The following is a 21,866-nucleotide window of genomic DNA, read 5'->3' on the forward strand; positions in this document are numbered from 1 at the left end:
ATTGCACAGCCTATCATCCCACTGGCCGCATATCACCCATGATCTCACCAACCATGCCAGTGGTGTAAGTGTGGGGCCTATCCCCCAGGCGGGTCATCAGTGTCCACCGCCTCACTAGATGAGCTCGATATCTCAACACTCCCCCTCGAGCTCAACTCCATCTCATGTACACCAAGCGAAGCCCTGAATCTGCGGAGCTTCTCTGTACCCAATGCTTTGGTGAAGATGTCAGCGACCTGATCCTGTGTGCTGACATAAACAAGGTCAACGTCTCCTGCCAAAACCTTCTCTCTGACAAAATGGTAGTGGACGTCTATATGCTTCGTGCGAGCATGAAAGACTGGCTTCCTGGCCAACTGTATACTGCTAATGTTGTCACAAAAAATGGTAGTGGATGTCTATATGCTTCGTGCGAGCATGAAAGACTGGCTTCCTGGCTAACTGTATACTGCTAATGTTGTCACAAAAAATGACAACTTGTCTATCTACTGATAGACCCAAACCTGCAAGTAGCTTTCTCAACCAAGCTACCTCACATGCTGCCATAGCAGCACTCTGTACTCGGCCTCTGTACTGGATAGAGCAACCGTAGGCTGCTTCTTGCTGCTCCAAGTTACAACAGCACTCCCCAAAGAAAACATGAAGCCACTAGTAGATCTTCTATCTGAGATACTACCAGCCCAATCAGCATCTGTGTACACATATCTTTGTCTTAGTTTCATAATATAGTCCACAATGTAAAGTAGACCTCACATACCTCAGTATGCATCTCAATGCATCCAAATGCGGCTTCCGAGGAACCTGCATAAACTGACTCACCAACCCAATAGCATAGCTCAAATATGGCCTAGTGATCGTCATGTAGATCAAGCTTCCTACTATGCGCCTATACATAGTAGGATCCTACAAAATTTCTCTTGAATCTGCACTCAACTTGCCATTCTGATCCAATGGCACTGAGATAGGCTTACAGCATACCATACTTGGACAACATGTCCAAGCCATACTGTCTCTGTAGTAATCCAATACCATGTGGTGACCTAATCACCTCAATGTCCAAGAAATATTTGAGCTCCCCCAGATCCTTCATCTCAAACTTCTGTTTAAGTAAGATCTTTACATCAAAGATCTCTACATCATGGTCCCCCGTAATGATCAGGTCATCTACATAGATGACAACAAGCACAACCCCTCTATCACTGTGTCTCACATACAGCGAGAAATTTACATTGGCTACATGAAAGCCAATAGTGACAAGATATTCAAAAATCTTGTCAGACCATGCTCTTGGTGCTTGTTTTAAGCCATACAAGGCTTTCGTCAACCTGCAAACATGCTCGGGGTGACTCACATCCTCATAACCAGGTGGCTGCAACATATACACCTCGTCCTGCAAATCCCCATGCAAGAATGCATTCTTTACATCCATCTGATGTAAAGACCATTTGACGTAGCCACTGCTATCACAACTCTCACTGTTGCCATCTTGGTAACTGGGCTGAAAGTTTCCTCATAATCAATGCCATATGTCTGCGCATATTTGGCTACCAATCTAGCCTTGTACCTGCTTATGCTTCCATCACTATTATGTTTTACTTTGTACACCCACTTGCACCCAATGGCTTTCTTGCCTTCAAGCAATTGCACTAAATCCCAAGTCTCATTTCCATATAGTGCATCCATCTCCTCATCCATAGCTTTCTCCCAACACGCATTTCCAACAGCCTCATCAACGCATGTGGGCTCTACAACCTGCACAACTTTTGCCATGTATGCATAGTGATGTGCCACATAACCATCATAGGTAAACCTTTGCACATGATTCTTCACTCTCCCAGATCTTCGCAGCTTTGCATTCATGGCTTCGCTCTCCCAGATCTTCGCAGCTTTGCATTCATGGCTTCGCTCTCCCAGATCTTCGCAGCTTTGCATTCATAGCTTCCATAGCCTTCTTTACACACGAGGTGTTCTCATAGCTGGTATCCCAAGATCCTCATCAAGACTCGTCTCTGAGCCACTAGACTCTCCATCAAGGCTCATCTCTGAGCCACTAGACTCTCCATCAACATGAGAATGCCCTACAGAAATGTCATGCATACTAAGGGGCTCAACCACTTTCTCTTTGCCTTTATGTGATGTACTTATCACATTTGCAGGACTGGTATTATGACGCAACCTACCACTCCATGGTCTATCAACTGAACCACTAGATGAGGACTCTCCTGGTCCACTCAAAGACTGTGATTGCTGACTTGCATTCTGTGCAACCACATTTCCACTCACATCAGCCCCAACAGCTTCTTTTTCAGCAGCATACCAACTGCTAATCTCATAAAAAACATCCCTGGTTACCCTCAACTCACGTGTAGCAGGGTTATAACACTTGTATCCCTTTTACTCAAGGGAATACCCAATAAACACACATTTTTCAGCTTTGGATCCAACTTAGTTCTCAGCTCATTTGGCACATGCACATATGCAATGCATCCAAAGACTTTCAGATGAGACAAATCAGGTTTTCTGCCAGTAAACCTCTCCTCTGGAGTTACATCATGTATGGCTGGTTGGAGTCCTGTTCATGATGTAAACTGCTGTAGAAACAGCCTTAGCCCAATAGCTATTCTTCTCTCCCATCAATGCTCGCGCAATCTCAGCAATGTGCCTGTTTTTCCACTTAACTTTGTGTCACAGTACAACACCTTTATTAGTTAGTCTATGGACTAGATGCTATTCTACCTACTACTGAGTCCTTGGTTCTCTATAGTGTAAACCCAACTAAATGAGCTGGCGCTATAACTATACCAGTCTCTAGAATGGCTGTCACACAGCCTGTCATCCCACTGGCCGCATATCACCCATGATCTCACCAACCATGCTAGTGGTGTAAGTGTGGGGCGTATCCCCAGGCGGGTCATCAGTGTCCATCGCCTCACTAGATGAGCTCAATATCTCAACAATTTTAATAAAGAAACTTCGTCATTGATTTGGCATCATCTTTCACTATTACTTGGCTTTTGCCCATTTGGTACAATAATATGTGGCCACAATGATGTAATGAGATTGGGTATGGGGAGCAATAGGACTAATGGTTCCCATGCCCCAATTAGCAAAACACTAATGAAAGTCATGGACATAAAATCTCTATTTTGAGTCACTAAAAACCTTTGGCACACATCACATCTTTTCACAAATTTTAATGCATCGCCAGAGAAGGTAGGCCACCATATACCAACCTGCAAGATCCTTCGTGCTATGATAAAGAAGAAGACTCGATTTCCCCATCATCACTTTTAGTGATTACATTGCCACTTTCTTTAGCTCTAGCTATATATTCAACTAAGGGTTTTGACTTCTTATGTTTTTTCCTCTCTCGCGTCTTTTGTCCTTTGGATCTTTTTGTGGAAGTGAACACTCTCTTTATCCATAGAGTTTTGGATAACCTTGGATTTGGTTTAAGTACCATTACATCTGTCAAGATTCGTGAGCTCTTCTCCTTTAAAACACTTAGCATGTTTGATTGCTTGGTGGGTCTTAATCACTCCTTGGCAGAGGTTTATTAGGTCAATCTTGGATGATGTGAGTTAAACTTGGGTAAATGTTCTAATCCTCCATAATAGATAGTAGAAAATTGGTAGATTCTTATAAAGAAACTTTGCTAAATGTTTCAATCCTCCATGATACTAATATCATAAGATTGATAAATTCTTATAAAGAAACTCGGCTATTATTGGCTTACTTTTCATAATAAATAATCTCCCATGCTCCACACACATGGTTTGGAAAGGGGTATCTCACCCAGGGAATTCACTTTCCATAAAAAGGGGACGTCACCTGCGTGCGTGAAACTCATAAAAATCCCCTATTTAAGTTTCTCTAAAAAAATAAACTATACTCCTTTCTAAGCATACGAGTCCCAATTATGAAATTCAAGTACCCCCTATTTAAGGTTTAAAAATCAAATAGCAAATATTGATGTTATACATGTGACAAATTGCAACCCATATAAGTAGCATGGATGTAAGTGCTAGAAGCACAAAGACCTACATGTGACAAATTGCAACCCATATAAGTAGCATGGATGTAAGTGCTAGAAGCACAAAGACCTACATGTGACAAATTGCAACCCATATAAGTAGCATGGATGTAAGTGCTAGAAGCACAAAGACCTACATGTACTCTCCAAATTGTTCCATGCGTGGTTAGCTTAAAAGAGTAGTAAACTAATCAAGTTTTCAAACTACACCACTAGATCATATATTGTAAACTATAAGAAGAAATGAAACCCCTACTTTCATTCTCCCATGATCCCTTGTCCCCCCCTCCCCCACCACCACCATAAATCCCCCTCACCCCCTAACTTATAAGCTTCACCCTCTAACTTATAAGCTTAAGCCCCCCCTTCCCAAAACCCCCTCACTTACACTCACGTGATACCATCAGATATGGCTTGTGAATCCCCCAGGGTTTCTCATCAACCTCCATTCATATACCAACATTGGGTAAGATTTTCTATTTGTCAAGCATTAAAATTTCCACCAAGATGTCATGAATATCCACCTATCACAAGTTGTATTCTAATCTAGCATCTTTCATATTAAAATTGGGCCTCCAAGGCATGGCCATAATAAGGGAAACCTTTGTGAACATGACATCCCTAGAAGTTAACACCTTCTATGTTCCACAAATTCTACAAAGGAGAAATTTATCCCATATCATGGAATTCTTCAATTTCATTCTCTATGAACTCCCACTTTAACTACATTTAGCCTCTCAAATCTAAAGACTTAGGGTTTCTAACTTTACAATAAAAGATGACGCTTTTAGTTTGAAACACGTCCTAGCACATGAACATCCATCTTTAGAAATGGTAACCCTTTTCCTACCTAGAGGGGATATTTCTCCCTCATCTCTCATTGAAATTCTTGGTGTGCACACCATGGACCTCCATCCAAATCCCCTCATCTATCATTGAAATTCTTGGGTGTGCACACCATGGACCTCTATCCAAACCTCCTAAGGGGCACCATAAGAGGGAATGCTCAATTTTCTTAGAGGTCTTATTTACTTAGTTTTGCTCTCTCCCTTGAGGCTTTGTTGATGTGAGGTACCAATGTGTTGCCCTCCATGCTTTTTTTTTTTGGGATTGCTTTTATAAGAAAGATCCTCTTTGTAGGTGTAAAAAAGATCCTCTTGTATTTTCTTAGAGAGTAGAATTTTTTTTTTAAATATGAAAGCCTAAAAAAGAAGTTCCTTTTGTCTTTCCATTTTCTCTCTCTTTTGCGTGCTCTCTTTCTTTTTCTCTCTCCCCCCGTCTTCTTCTTTTGTGTGCGTGCATGTGCATGTGCGTGCGTGTGTGTGTGTGTGTGTGTGTGTGTGTGTGTTCACTCAAAAGGATTTTTTCCCCTCTTTTTTCAACTAGGTGCTATTGTGTTTTCTTTTTTCCCTTAAAAAATATAAATTCTTTTGACCCTTGGACATTTCAACATTGTCAATGTATTGTATTGTTCTTCTTTTAAGCCTTGTATATTTGAATATTGTTGATATGTTTTTCTATAGAAGAAGATAGTAATAAAATTCTATTTGTCTAGGGAATCAAGTGATGACGCGAGATGAGAAAAATGCTCAACTCCATCAATTAAAATATCAAAATTTTAAAAGATGTTCTAGTACTTACTCCTTTTCTCTAGACAGAGGATGCGATTTTTCTTTCTCATCAAGGGAATGGCCCACATGGAGAAAGAGATGTAAGTTGGGCACTCGTGGCCTTGTCCAATAAGTGTAAGACTTGTGTAACATGGACGAAGGTAGATGAGAACTTAGGTAGCGCATGATGGATAAGGAAACCTCAAACGTCACATCGGTTTATTGTTTTTTGATGGCTCGAACGTCAAAAAATCGAGGCCTTCTCCACACGTGCAAGACTTGTGCAGTGGATGAAGGTAGAGGAGAACCAAGATAGCATTTATTTGCCATCAAGCAAGATTGATAATGTGTGTTGAAACATCAAACTTCACATGTACTTGAAGAAGAAACCGTCCTTTACCATTGTTGATGGCTCGAATTGAAAAAAAAGCAAGTTGGAAATTTGGTTGGCCTACATAAATTCTATGAATTTTAGCTATGAAATTGGTCATCAATGTGTAGATTTTTAAGGGAAAATCGCCGAAAAGCCGAGATATCTGTGCACTTTGAGTGTGTGGAAAAGAAGTTGTCTTCTATAAATGCTTCACACTAGGAATGTGAGGAAGACCTAGGATCATAGTTTTATATGTGGCACACGCAACATGTCATATCCTCGTACCTACCAAGGATGTGGGTATTAATTAATTAAAATATTTCCAAAGATGTTGGAAGGCGATTCTTAACGAGTCGCGTGCGTTTGACACGTGCGATCGCCCAAAAGACAAGCAGCCTTCCACCACGCGCAGCTCGTTGCTGTGAGCACATGCGCAATGCATGTATTGTGCCCAACATTTCAAATGCAGTTTTATGCCCATGCTGGTCTCCGGATCAGCAACCTTGTTAGCAAGTGATCCTCCCAACAACTCTTTCAGCCGTTGATCGAAAGGCCATGGAAGCTGCACAGGAAGAAGATACACTATACCCTTATCAGCCTCTGCCCGATTCCGGTAAGCAACTATCCATGCCAAAAACCTAGTTTACCATGCTCCCAATGCTAGGATGTATCTTGACAGGTGGAATCTCCGCTTCAACAATGGGCCTCTGTGTAGCCAATCTCCTCATTCTCCACTCACTCAACAGAAGTCAGGGAAGTGTCTTCGTCTGATTCCAGTGAAGGCCAATAGTGTGAAGTGGGACACCTGTCTTGATAATTAATCAAGCGAATATATGGCAGTGTTAGAATGGAGCCAAAGATCCTCCTGTGAGCACCTTTGGGGCCTGCAATATGCCTCTCCTAGGTGACTGTAGAGGCCATCCAAGCACCTATGGAAGAGGAATGGCCCTTATTCCGTATGGATCAGTGCATATATACCCACAATTCTTAGCTTTGTCTTGCGTCCATGCTTATCCAAGATAGATTCATTCCACATAATACTCACCTAGAGTAGAAGGAGATTGCCTAAGCCTGCATCTCAATATGTGCGGCGCTTTGATAATCGAGGCATAAAATTTAAAGGCTGGCATATGGTAACTTACATCACTGAGAATCGGCCTCAGGGGCTAGGCCTCTTATGTATCACGTCCTTCCTTGGAGTGCACTATGCTTCTCCTAGGTAGGCTGTGGTAGGTCTTTAGAGGCCATCCAAGCACCTATGGATGAGCAAGGGCCCTTATTCCATATGGATCAGTGCATATAACCACAACTGGTGTCCATGCTCATCCAAGATAGAGTCACTCCGCATAATAGGCTGTCTTATCAACCTCAGCTAGAGCAGGGGGATGAAGTCTACATCTCAATATGTGCTGTCTATCAACCTCATCTAGAGGAGGAGGAAGAAGAGATTGCCTAAGCCTGCATCTCAATATGTGCCATGCATTGACAATAGTAGCAAAAAGTTTAGAAGCGGGCATATGGTAATTTATATTGCTGAAAATTGACCTCAGGCTAGGCTCCTATGTACCACGTCCTCCCCGGAGTGCACTACACAACCTGGCATGAAAGAAAACTCATCCAAGGCTGATCACTGAGAAGAAGACCCCGAACTATAAGTTTGGTCAACAGTGCGTTACTCTGCATGTCTGGATGAATGATATTTACGTCACCTTCATGCTTGGGAAGAGTAATGGCTTTCCACACAACCCTAACATCGTGGTGTCATGTACATCACGTATGTGCCACGTGAGCATGATTCTCAGCATGAGCAGAGATTTAGGGGTAGAGTTGGCTCAGATTGGAGCAGATTTGACAGCCCAATAGGTTTGGGCACACTATGAACACAATCAATGATAATATTTTTTTGGGTCTCAAAAGTGATGGCCCAACTGAAAACGTCCGGCCATCATAAACCTATAAATAGGAAGTTAGGAAATAGATGAGATCATTCATATGCCAGCAGTTGCACGTGTGAGTCCTCAGAGCAGCAGAGGCAGAAGAAGGGCATTCCCAAGCAGCCAGATTCAGCCCGGGGACCGCCAAAACAACAAGGCTCCCAAACAAGAAGGAGCCTTTTGTCATGCATTCGTAGCATATACACACAGTAGAATGTGGCGGGATCTCTTACAGATCTGCATTTTTTCATGTCCAGCATATAAGAAATGATCCTGTGCCAAACTTTCAGGCGTTTCACCAACTCCGAATGCAGTCCTGAATAGTTTTGGAGTGTGCTGGGAATGTGGCCACATCTTGGCAATGACACTCTTGACTCATAATTTGTAGAAAACCACATGTTGCTTGAAATATTCCTCTCTTTATGATATTGAAAGTGTTTCACTTCCACACTTTTTCCCCTTGCATTGTACAAAACCTTTTTAGTACCTTTCTCTACTTTTCTACAGCAAAACTATGTCCCTTATGTTAACATTTATATATTTTTGCAGAAGAAGAAAGCTTTCATTCAAAGTTCACTCGTGCCATTGGAGAATCTGATCAGTCACCAATTGAGGAAGTAGCAGCTACTGTTAGCATAACGGATGATTATACATTGCCAGTTTGGACTTTCCGCATGTGGGTTTTGGGCCTTGTGTCTTGTGTAACACTATCGTTCTTGAATTCATTCTTTAGCTATAGAACCGAGCCCCTCACAGTGACTGCTATATCTGCTCAGATTGCATCCCTACCGATTGGCTATGCAATGGCCTCTTTACTGCCCACAAGGATGTTCCACTTTCCATTCACAAAGTGGGAGTTCTCAATCAATCCTGGGCCTTTCAACATCAAAGAACATGTTCTTATCACCATTTTTGCAAATTCTGGGGCTGCTTCAGGACATGGGACAGCATACGGCATATATGTTATTAACACTATAAAAGCATTCTATAAGCGTAACATCAGTTTCGTGGCCTCCATACTTTTGGTTACTTTGACACAGGTAGTGATGGCATTCTGAAGAAGAAACTGCACAGTTCAGCTTCATGTTTTGAAGTCGTCATTTTGGTGATTCTGATTGGCTGTTTGTGTCTGAAATTAGATTCTCGGATATAGTTGGGCAGGCATATTCCGGAAATACTTAGTCAACCCTGCACACATGTGGTGGCCATCGAATCTTGTTCAGGTCTCTATATTTAGGTGAGGTTGTCTGCACAGCGTCGGCATTCTCTATCACTATATCCTGTGGAAGTTATATGAACCTCAAATGCACATCATGGTGCACGTAAAACTTCTTATATTTTTTGTTCTTTTTGTGGTGCAGGACTCTGCATGAGAAGGAAAATCAAAAGGGCATTTCGAGAATTCGATTTTTTCTCATTGTCCTAGTTGTTTCCTTTTCCTACTACACACTCCCAGGGTACCTAGTCTATACATTGACTTGCATTTCAATTGCGTGCCTGATCTGGCCAAACTCAGTGACTGCCCAACAGATCGGCTCTGGTCTGGAAGGACTTGGTATTGGAGCTTTTAGCTTTGACTGGGCCAGCATGTCCGCTTTTGTTGGAAGCCCTCTGGTCACGCCATGGCATTCTATAGTCTGCATGTTTGTGGGTTTCGCAGTCTTCATGTACATCGTGGTTCCATTTGCTTACTGGTACAACTTGTACAACGCAAAGACATTTCCTCTATATTCTAGTGATGTCTTCACTTCAGATGGACAAGAGTATAATGTCACAGCCATTGTAAACAGTGAGTTTGAACTGGATGTAACTGCATATGAGAAACTTGGTCAGATCAATTTGAGCACATTGTTCGCCCTCAATTATGGGTTCTCCTTTGCTCAGCTTACTGCAACTTTGACACATGTGGCGCTTTTCCATGGAAAGCAAGTAACCCCTTACCAAACCTCATAGTATGTTAATTATAGCTTTGTTACGTTGTATTCGGTGCGTGATACATTCATTGATTGTGACCCATTTTGAATGGCTAGGGTGTGTGCAGTATCTGATAACTGTTAATGGCTACGTAAGAAATATCTGTGTGCTCTCAATGGCCTCTGTGCTGCAGTGAGATCTCCAAACCTGCCATCGAGCCTAACTCTCAACTGTCTCCAGTCTGTGTCCACTGCAGAATCATGAGGTTGGAATGGTGTGTCTGACGCTGGATCTGGCATGCTTTTGGGCTGCAATCTGTTTGTTTGGGGTTTACAAAGTCTGATGATGGAATTACTGCTTAAAATGGGGATGCATAGGTCCTTTTGAAAAGGCATATCCCTCGCTGCACCACCCCCCACTGCCCCAACCCACATGCATGCAGGTGTGCACACACATGCCTGCCGGTGGGCCTTTCGGAATTATGCCTTTTTTCCCCTTTTATGAGCTCTTAATATGCCTAGACCATTTTCCGGTCTTGGGCACCTGCCTAGGACTGTTTTGGGCTGCCCGAAACTGGTTGCTCTGCTCCGTCAATGCTTGTTTATGCTATTTTTTCCCCATGCCATTTCCATGGGTTTAAATAAGTCTATAGGAAGTGGCAACCAATCGCTTTAAAGCGACATTTCCCCCCCCTCTTGATAGGTATCCACTCTCCAGCCTCATCGGCTTAGCTGGCTTCTGAGACAATATCTGAGACCGTAAGCCAATCTGGTGGTTTCTCGTTCTATTCATCCGTGAGGGGATAAAGAGCATTCTTCCTTTGAATAGAATTGTAGCTTTTCTCCAAAACTTTTGTCTTTCTCTTCTTTTCTTTCGTTCATACACTCTCTGTACCCTTGTATAGTGTGTATTCTTTCACTGCATTAACTTTCCACACTACCCTTGTATTTCTTTACGTTCTCAATGCGCTCTGTACACTTGGTTTCCTGTAGCTCTAGCCTATCGCTCCACCCTTCTTCTCTCCTGCTCTGTATGTGTGCATGCCTGTGCAGGCATTTGATTTCGTTTATTTCTTTGATAGGAAACAGAGGAATGATTGTCTTATATGGGATAACAAAAGTGGTGACCTAATCTCTCTTGCTCTGTATGCATGCATGCCTGTGCAGGCGTATGATTTCGTTTATTTTTTTGATAGGAAACAGAGGAATGATTGTCTTATATATAATAACAAAAGTGGTGACCTAATCTATCTTTGTGTTTAATTATTTCAATGCAGAGAAATTTGGCAATATACAAAGCAATCAATTCAATTAGACAAAGTTGATATTCACACCAGGTTGATGAAAAGATACCAGGACATTCCCAACTGGTGGTTCTTTCTCCTCTCCATCATCAGTATCGGTGGTTCAGTAGCAACATGCATCATATATAAAAGCCAGCTGCAGCTTCCATGGTGGGGCATCATTCTTGCTTGTTGTCTGTCGTCCACTTTTACGCTGCCAATAGGAATTCTGACTGCAACTACTAATCAGGTATTTTCATCTTTTGTTTTGAAGCAAAGTCTACTGATCACCCCTCTATGCACCAAATGATCCTGGCCCTCAAAATATCTGTGGACCAGACTGGGCTAGCCATGCTGTAGAGGTGCAAGTGATGTAAACTCTAACTCTTGTAAATGCAAATGAGTTGGGCCAAAGAACACCAAGTCATCAGGATGGGGGCGGTAATCTGCCTCGGAGAAAATATGTCTCTAGTATCACCACCGCTCTCAGGGACACATCTAAGAATATGTAAAGTCTATCTTGACCTGGCATCCAAGGTATTTGACAGTATGTCCTCTCTCAATCATGTGAAGCCAACATCTATGCCCCAATCAACCCTCTCGGAGCCATTGGCCCAAAATTTGAGAGATTTATGCCAATTTATAAAAGCCCCTGCTGCTAGACAAAACTCTTCCAAAGTAGTGCGAAATGAGCAAAGACATGAGTAGGATGCCTCAAGGAACATCATTGATGCAAATAAAGGGTTACTAATGCACATATAGGCTAAAGTTTGTAATGATGACATGTAAAATCCTTAATACTAGATTTATCTGATCCGAAGCAACTATTGAATCAATGGAATACATCTAGCCAAAGCAAAAGCTAAGGTGAAAGTAGCACGGGTGAAGACGAGAGCCGACCTAATGCACGATGAAGGTTGGGAGTGGCTTACTAGATTGACCAGGCGTTCTAGCTAGTCCGGGCTAGGGAAACACAATATTCTCATGTTTTGAAGATACTATATGCTCTAACTGCATTGAGGCATGTTCTGAAGATACTATATGCTCTGACTGGACTGAGGGTGGTTACCCTAGATGCTCTGATACCAATGTTACTTGACACCAATCTCTCTCTCTTCTTCTCTCTCCTTTGTCTTAATCATGTTTAAGTGAGTATCTTGTTCTTAATCAAGCTTAGGGCTGTGGAACACAATATTCTCAAGTTCTGAAGATACTATATGCTGTGACTGCATTGAGGCATGTTTTGAAGATACTATATGCTCTGATTGTACTAAGGCTGGTTACCCTTTTTGCTCTGATATCAATGTTACTTGACACCAATCTCTCTCTTCTTCTCTCTCCTCTGTCTTAATTATGTGTAAATCAATATCTTGTTCTTAATCGGAATCCATTTTGTTGTCATGAATGACTATCTGTAACATTGGCTGCGATCTCATGCTCATTGACTTGGCAAGAATTTTGTATGCAGTCCCAAGCAATGTGATAGGCCTTAGGTGGGAAACCCTTAGGGATAAGGTGGGTAAGACCCTTGATAAGAAAAGGAGGCATAGAGCCCATGTTCCACATATCTTGTGTTGTCATCTCCAATGTTATCCCAAAAACTCATGAAAAACATGGGAGAGAGGTCATCATCTCCAGGACATTTTGTTAGAATTGTGCATCTCAGTTTTATGAGGTTTACCCTATTTATTGGGTATTTTATCCATTTTCTCCTTGTGTAGTAAGTCGTGAGGCTGTCGGCCTGTTTATAGAGACGGTTGGCCAGTTCACACATTCACTATATAATGCAGCCCCTCATATTCACTACTTGTATCCAATCCGTGCACTTTGTTCAACACTACTTGCTGGCTATTGCCATTGTAAAGCTTCTTATAAAAGGTGATCTTGTCCACAAGCTCTCTCTCCTTTGCTCCCTCTTCTCTCTCTCGTTTTGTCTACGCTTCCGCTTGTGCATACTCCAACATGGTATCAGTTGCTTAGGTACCCGGCTGCCATCATCTGCGAGTTCGATCCTTACCCTTTGCTGCGTTTCGTGGATTTCATAACAGTAGCTGTGCTTTTCTGGACAGTGGCTGCATTTTCTGGAGTTCAACCGGGTGGCTGCGTTTACTGGAGATCAAACAGTGGCTGTGTTTCCTCATCATAGCTGCGTTTTCCTTCTCCCAGAGGCTTCTCACATCTGCGTTTTTCCTCTTCAGGCTGCCCTACTCTTGTGCTTGGTTACCAAGCATTTTTTACAAGCTTCTGTTGGCTGCGTTTTTTGCTTCTACATGCATTTACAGCAGTCATGTGCGATATCAAGGCTGTTTTTACAGCGTGGACTGCAGTGGAAGGTGTTTTCTCGCGTGTGGTGCATCCTGACAAGCGGCCCCAACATCTCTACTTCTTCCCCGGCCTCCCCTCCCTCCGGTTGGTGGGTGTTTTCGGTGAGTTTTGGTGGACTGTTTTGCTGCTGTCCAGCCTCTTTCTCTCTTAGATTTGAGAGGGCTCTGATTGGTTCTCGTGCCTCGCTTCGTTGGATAGTGCTCGAGAGGAGTCTTGGAGTGCTAAAAATTTGTGTACTTCGTTGCTATGTGTAAGCATAGCGGGGCGTGCCGTGATAGACTTAATCACGTGTCCAAAAGATAGAGATATAGAGATATAGAGAGAGAGAGAAGGGAATAGGGATCTTGCACAGTACACAACATTGAGCTGCCCCGTTTCAGGAATTTATTCAGGAACAATCCACGAGCACGTTGGCCAAGATCAATACAATCAATGAATACAAAACAAACAGATATGCCGATGTAGGATCTCCAAGTCGATGTCGATGTCGATGTCGAGGCACAAGATCTCTGATGTCGAGCACACCACGGGGATGACCCACAGGGCCACAAGTATCTCTCACTGGGCTAGTACCAAATCTAATATCCAAATCCAAGTCCAAGTCCAGATCCAAATCTAGATCCAAGTTCAAAATCCAAGCTCCATGTCTAGGCTCTATGTTCCATGTCCAAGCTCTATGTCCAAGTTCCATGTTCACGTCCAAGCTTCATGCCCAAGCTATATGTCCAAGTTCTATGTTCAAGTCCAAGCTCTAAATCCACTCGCTCATCCCATGAATAATCTCCACAATTCCTATAGCCTTGTCGATGATGAAAACCCTAGAGAAGCTCTTTTTGGCAAGAAAACTGATATAAAACCTGTTTTAATGGTTTTCGGGCGATAAAAAATCTCCAAAAAGCAGTTTTTAGGGTTTTTTTGAGCAGTTTTGGGATTTTTGAAATTTTATGTCCGTACAGTCCGTACGGTTGTACGGAAAGATGGTGACGTGGCATTACAGTTGCTGGAGGCGCTCTGAAATCAGCGGGTAGTGATGAAAAACTCCATGATGTGGTTCATAGATGATGATGAAGAAGATAATCTCCACGCTTGAACGAAGATGGCAACGCGATGAAGATATTCTTCAACTTGATGCTCAAGAGAGGCTCATGCTTCTTTTATACTTGGGGAAGCCTTGCTTTTTGCCAAAAAGTGATGCTTTTGCTTTGCTTTTTTCTTTTTATTAAATATTATTAATAATAGCCAAAGTTCTTGATTTGTGCTTTTACAACTTCAGGGCCTTGCTTTTTGGTCGTGGATATGCTTTTCGAGAAAGCGCCTCTTAGCTTTTTGATCCAGCTTAGTCTCCTCTTTCCAATGGTGCCCTTGGCTCGCGGTCAACCCTGATTGACTTGTTGCTTTTTCTTGCTTTTTGACCAGGAATGGTGCTTTTTCTTAATCAAATCTTATGGACCCTGTCCCCATGTCTTCTTCCACCTACCTAGTGTCCGAGCATGGATTTTATCATGTGAAATAGAGCTAGGAGAACGAAATAGTTACATTCCCTCCCTCTTACATCGCAGTTGTCCTCAACTGCGGACCGCAAGTGTTCCAAGCATGTCCATATCCTCCAAGTACATCCATATGTTCTTGGTACTAGCCCCATATCTGGTGAGCTTGTGCATCTGGTCTTTCCCCATATCCGTGGTGTCATTTGCTCATCTGGCAACATCTCAATGCCTTTTCTTTGACCGATGTCCTTGTTCTTAATGGTACATCTTCATGGCCTGTCATACATGTTAGATATAATAAATGCATACTTACCTCCTGCAAAAACTAGACACAAGCTAGTCAATAAACAAGTATGTTTCATTCGCATCTATTGGGTATTCCAGGTACGGGCTAGGTAGTCTGGAGCCCAGTGGACTATCACATGCCATAAATCCAAGCATTGTCTATACATCAAAAACAGCACACAAAGTCAAAGAAATTCAAACATACATCAGTATGCAATGCACAAGTAATGATCCTCTTGTTCATGGATTGTCCTGTTTGGTTTCATCGAAACTGTGCTGAGCCATCTGGCCACTAGGACCGCTCAGACTATCCTCAAGGCCATCCGGTCACTAGGACCACCCGAGAGTTCATCAATAGTCATCTGGGCTATCTGGTCACATTGATCGTCTGACTATGAAATCCAATACAGTCATGTGGGCCATTTGGTCGCAATGACCACCCGATTGCGAAATCCAATACAGTCACCTGGGCCATCTGGTCCGCAATAATCGCCCGACTGCGAAATCCAAGATATCTGGCATCGTTGCCTCCCATATACAAATCTTGCTTCTTGGGCTATCCGCCATTGTTGCCACCCAACTAGAGAACGTCCAAGTAACCATTATAAGCAAAATAATGGTCAGTTCTAGTCATATATATATATACAATGAAGAGAGCTAGAGGCACAATCCCTCCCTATTGAACTTGTCTTGATCACAAGACGTCCATATCTGTACTTCAAATACATCTAGACCAACCACTTCCTTATAAGCTTGAGGTATATTTGGATAGTCCTTGAAGTACTTCCCTGGCATCCATTTTGCATCCAATAGTGAATAATTCTCGAAGTCCAAGAGAAACTTTCTAACCTCTGTCTTTCCTCTTTTTCTCACAGAATGAAACACAATCTGTTCTGGCTCTTCCATCCCTGGTGGATCCTTCAAAACAAGTTTCTTGGGGGATAACATGGTTGATCTTCTTGGTATCTTGCAAGGTCCATATACCATCATTCCCTAACTTTGGCAATCCAAAGATAAAATCCATAGCAATATTCTCCCATAGATCATTCAATGGGTGCAATAATCTTGCTGGTGTTTGTTGATCAAACTTGACCTTCTAACAAAACAAACATTCTCGAATCATAAAGTTCAACGTGCTTCTTGTACTAGGCCAATAAAAGGTAGCTCTCCAAAGCTTGAAGTGTAGTCGAGGTGTCTCTATGCGCCATGGAGGAAGGAGCATGGTACTCTTCCATTACTTTGGCCTCAATTCCTTGTGTCGTACATATCCTAGGTTTGCATCATAAGAAAACCCTTCTTGATGACATAAGAAGTCACCAAATCTGTATTCTGCAATTCCTTCCAACACATGTTTGGGTAGCATAAAGATCCTTCATCAAAGTGAAGTCCATATGGTAACCCAAAGAAACCGCATGGCTCAAGGGTCTCCGAGATAATGCATATGCTTTCTTGTTGTCTTTGACATTCATAGGCCATAGCATGGTCTTCTTGGTTCAAGACTGCTCCAATGCAATCCGATCATGTTCAACCACAAAAAGATCTAAAATAACCAATACTGATCCTTTGCTAGCATAAAGTCTCAATGCTTCAAAAGAGTTATGTTTTAGCTTTGGTCCACAAAGATTCCACGGCTTTCTTTATATGTCAAAACATGCAATGGGCTAAGCACCAATGCAAACCACTCGTCGAACTTCCTGGCATGATGTCAATTTGATGATCTTCCGATCTCTGTGGCTTCTTTGCCTTCCTTTCCCTTACGTGTCCTGAGGAAATCGCATCTGAAAGAGTAGGCCTAGGAATAGCTTCCTTGTCTCCTCCATGATAAATAGAGCGAGTAGCTCTCGATCCTCCTACAATCGTGACTCCTTTGGTCCGAGGATAGGCTTTAGCAACTTCAACTCTTTCGGCTTCGGTGGCTCGATCCTTAATGAAATCTTCAAACATTTGAGCCCTTCTTTGGTCATTTGCCTTCCTAGCTCTCCAAGCTAGGAATTCTTCATCTTGGAGAAATTGTTTGAACTGTTGAAAGTCGTGATACTCTTCTGATGACCCTGGTTCCCATCCTGAAGGGCTGTATTGGCCTCATGAGGCCCTTGGTCTCCCTCTGCTTTCGACATGGCTTCGTCACCCCAAGAAAGTTTCTTCAAGAGAAATCTAGCTCTGATACCACTGTAAGCCCAGCGGGGTGTGCTGTGACAAACTCAACCACATGTCCAAAAGATAGACATATAGAGATATATAGAGAGAGAGGGGAGAGATAGAAGGGAATAGGGATCTTGCACAGTACACCACATTGAGCGGGAAACAGGCCCCGCCCCTTTCAAGAATTTATTCAGGAACAATCCACGGGCACGTTGGCAAGAATAATCTCCACTCGCTCATCCCATGAATAATCTCCACAATTCCTATAGCCTCGTCGAGGATGAAAACCCTAGAGAAGCTCTTTTTGGCAAGAAAACTGATATAAAACTTATTTTAATGGTTTTCGGGAGAGAAAAACCTCCAAAAGTAGTTTTTAGGGTTTTTTTGAGTAGTTTTAGGGTTTTTGGATTTTTGTCCGTACAATCCGTACAATCGCATGGAAAGATGGTGACGTGGCACTGTAATTGCTAGAGGCACTCTGAAATCAGCGGGTAGCGATGAAAAACTCCATGATTTGGTTTATAGATGATGATGAAGAAGATGGCAACGTGATGAAGAGATTCTTCAACTTGATGCTCAAGAGAGGCTTATGCTTCTTTTATACTTGGGGAAGCCTTGCTTTTTGCCAAAAAGTGATGCTTTTGCTTTGTTTTTGCCTTTTTATTAAATTTATTAATAATAGCCAAAGTTATTGATTTGTGCTTTTACAACTTCAGGGCCTTGCTTTTTGGCCGTGGAGATGCTTTTTGAGAAAGCACCTCTTAGCTTTTGGTCCAGCTTAGTCTCCTCTTTCCAATGGTCGTGGTCAACCCTGTTTGACTTGTTGATTTTTCTTGCTTTTTGACCAAGAATGGTGCTTTTTCTTAATCAAATCTTATGGACCTTGTCCCCATGTCTTCTTCCACCTGTCTAGTGTCCGGGCATGGATTTCATCATGTGAAATAGAGCTAGGAGGGCCAAATAGTTACACTATGGATATGGCTCCCCTTTGTACGAACAAGGATGACAAGTTGGACGGAACCAACTATGCACATTGGAAGCTGAACATGTTATTTTCTTCAGACTTTTGTACCCTATGAGTTGCAGAGGGGGTGTTAGAATTGTGCATCTCAGTGTTATGAGGTTTACCCTATTTATTGGGCATTTTATCCATTTTCTCCTTGTGCAGTAAGTCGTGAGGTATCGGCCTGTTTATAGTGGCAATCGGCTAGTTCACACATTCACTATATAAGGCAATCCTTTATATTCACTTGTTGTATCCAATCCGTGCACTTTATTCAACACTACTTGTTGGCTATTGCCATTGTAAAGCTTCTTGCTATTATTAAAGGTGATCATGTCCACAAGCTCTCTCCTTTGCTTCCTCTTCTCTCTCTTGTTTTGTCTATGCTTCCGCATGTGCATACTCAACACATTTACCATGTGGTAATGCATGAATCACATGTCTAAGCTCATCCACTGAAAAAGGAAAGGGGCAAGTACCGCACACATGTCATCCGAAATCAGTCTAGGCAGGGACTACCAAACCTTCTGTTGCTGCGCCCTATCCCTTTGAGGGGAGTGAGCCTCTGTGGATAAGAAGCAGTAGTAAAAATAAGAGGAAATCCTCTTGACTATGTTGGGCACTGAGTGGAGCACTCCTTGCATGTTTTGGAGCTGTCTAATGCATTTCTTGTTATGGGAGAGGCCGTGGACAACAAAGAAATGCATGCTTCCTAGCTGAATCCATAACGACTCCTATACATGATAAGGGATCTCTGCACATTGCTCAAAAGAGTCCTGCAACTCAGCCCTAGAAGTGCATAATGCATCATGGTGTTTCTGAAGTTCCCTCTGTAAAGCACACAATCTACGCCTGATGGCTCTCTCGTGATCAAAGATCTTTTGCCTCCTGGCTACAGCCAATTGTGATATACATTTGGCAGTCCGTTAGTCAGTTTGTCCGCTCAGTCTTGTGGACACAGTTCAAATTGTATACAGTTCTCCAGAAGAAGAAATAAAGCAAATACACGTGCTTGCAGGGGAGGGCCCTTCAGTGGGTAATTCGGGACCTCATTTGGTGTAGTCTCTACTACATCTCTTTCAGATTCATGTATGCTGTTTTAAAGGATTGTGAAAGACTCACCAAACTCAGGTTTAAAGAAAGGTTTCGTTGTTTCACATGGTCCTAGCTTAGCGCATGCTACATTGGCATCAGAGCTTTGGGACGTGATTCAACCAGGCAACCTAGGGTGAGGGCATCCTGTGGATGGTAAAGCTGAGATCCGGAAAAACCACTCGCCCATCTGCAATGGCATCAAGCTTCGAAGACATCACTAAAGAAGAAGAACCATTTGAAGAAACGCTTCCGCAAAAAGAAGAGGAAGACAACCAAAAGCTAAAGGAGTAGATAAGGCAACTTCAGATTCAACTCGAAAGAGTGTAGATGGAAAAAAAAACTGGTAGAATTACAGGAAACCTTGATAGGCCTAAAGAACAAAGTTCCTCAATGGAACAATGGTTTCGATGGATCATTGAAAAGGAAGAGCGAGATCGTGAAGCAAGACTGGCCAAACAGTTGGCAGAGAGAGCCAAATGCAAGGCCAAAGAGGAGCGATTGTGGGTAGAGCTCGAAGCGAAGGTGAACCACGAGCAACAAGCCCGAGAAGACTTGAGGGACCAATTTCAACAAACACTCCGGACTCTGGTAACTTCTTTCCACCCTTCTCAATCCTCCACAACCCCAGCCATAGCCTCGACAATAGCTATCCGTTCCTCACCGAACTTCACCAAGTACAACAGCAAGTGTGACCATTCGATTGTGACTCAGTTTATTCACCAGTTTACTGCCCACTTTCCTATTTCCTAGATCATAGAAACCCAAGACAAAGTCCATCTAGCAACTCCACACCTCACGTGATGCAGTCACGTGGTGGCAACATTGGGCCTTGTTGCACACAGATCCTTACATTGGCTTACCGGACTATGATTGGGACACTTGTAGGTCCGATTTGAAGACCAGGTTCCTACCTCCACAGTACATGACAAATCTTGAAGATGAGTTCTACAAACTCACCCAAAACGGTTTCCTTGTGCACACCTACTCCAACAAGGTGATCACATCAGCTCAACAGTTGGGGAAGTCCGAGGAGGAGAAGATCAAGCAGTTCATTCGGGGATTGGATCCAAACATTCGGTTCCCCGTTTGAAATTTTGAACCCTAGACTTATGGCAAGGCTTTGACTCTTGTGTAGAATCATGAGATGATGCTCAATGGAGGCAAGCCCAAGACCGCTCCAGCCAGCCCCAACCTCAATAGCAGTAGACACAGACCATCCAGTAGAACTAGGTGTCTAACCAGCAAGTAGGTAAGGGAGCTCCCAACAACAAGGATCAAAAGAAGAAGGGAGGATTCTTACACAGTCAGATGAGAAGGAACGGTACTTCAAAGAGAACCGTTGTTTTTTCTGCCACCACACGGGACATAGCAAGAAGGATTGTACCAAATGGCAAGCGAAAAAAAGTAAACAACTAGCCTCTACAATGGCTACCGCCACAGCTGTACCACCCCCTCTATCGCCGCCCTCAGCCACCAATGCTGTTCAGCTTTTGCCCACTTTGAATGCGGTACTTGCGGTGGTATGCGATGATAAGCAGGAGGAAAGAGTTGAGGAGCATCAGAAAGGTCTTATCAGAGCTTATGGCACAACGAAGGGGCAATAGTTTGTTGTCCTCTTCGACATGGTCAGTTCAAAAGATGCCATCTCTCTGTAATTGGCAACCAAGATGAAATGTGTCCTTGTGCCGTATCATTTGGACGTGGACGGGTTCACTCCCGCCTTACGTACTCATATTTCCCTGCAAGCTCAATAGTTTGCCTTCACAATTGAGAAGGCCTAGTTTCAGAGGGACTTCATTGTCTCGCCCCTTCTCGTGTGCGACATGATCCTTGGAATTCATTGGTTCCGCCAATATGCGCCCAATGCCCATTCTTGATTGGAGACAGGACACCTTCACGATCGTCGAAGGTTTGCCTGAGCCTACTATCATATGCGGGGATCGGAGCATTCAAGGTATTCCACTTCTTCAAGCCAGTAGAGCTATTAGAAAGGGAGCTAAGTGTGCGATGATCTATGTCGTCCGCCCACGACAGATAGCGACATCCACCGCGACCCCATTAGAACCCCAGATGACCAGCCTCCTCCAAGAGTTTCAGGACATCATGTTGAGGGATGATCTTCCACCAAGACCCCCACCCTCTCGTCCTGAAGACCATCATATAGAGTTGGTACCTGGAGCTGAGCCACCTAGTAAGTTTCCGTATCGTCTTTCCAAGGTGTTGGAAGCTAAGTTGGAGATGCAACTAGCACAGTTGTTGAGGTCTGGTTTCATCATGCCTTCATCCTCTGTCACGACCCGGTGTTTTTCTCTTGACATTATGCAAGTATGCACGGGAACATGGTGGACAACGTGAATGGCACCAGTTTGGGGCAATAACTTCA

General features: G+C 43.1%; 1 protein-coding gene across 2 annotated transcripts in view; it reads left to right on the plus strand.

Moving 5' to 3' along the window:
- Positions 1 to 6,356: 6,356 nt before the first annotated feature.
- The window catches only part of LOC147608192 (oligopeptide transporter 4-like), a 52,380-nt gene continuing 36,870 nt past the window's right edge, over positions 6,357 to 21,866 (plus strand). Inside the window, exons 1-6 of one of the 2 annotated variants that reach the window (XM_086789026.1) lie at positions 6,508 to 6,629; positions 8,500 to 8,626; positions 8,727 to 8,990; positions 9,090 to 9,187; positions 9,312 to 9,875; positions 11,141 to 11,396. In XM_086789026.1, the coding sequence (XP_086645152.1) occupies positions 8,754 to 8,990; positions 9,090 to 9,187; positions 9,312 to 9,875; positions 11,141 to 11,396 (1,155 nt within the window). In that variant the 5' untranslated portion in view covers positions 6,508 to 6,629; positions 8,500 to 8,626; positions 8,727 to 8,753. Of the gene's footprint in view, positions 6,630 to 8,499; positions 8,991 to 9,089; positions 9,188 to 9,311; positions 9,876 to 11,140; positions 11,397 to 21,866 lie in introns of both variants that reach the window. The other variant, XM_086789025.1, reaches the window with a different exon arrangement.

This window comes from Cibotium barometz, chromosome 53, assembly GCF_041138505.1.
Source record: "Cibotium barometz isolate CiBa-2024 chromosome 53, ASM4113850v1, whole genome shotgun sequence".
Lineage (NCBI taxonomy): Eukaryota > Viridiplantae > Streptophyta > Polypodiopsida > Cyatheales > Cibotiaceae > Cibotium > Cibotium barometz.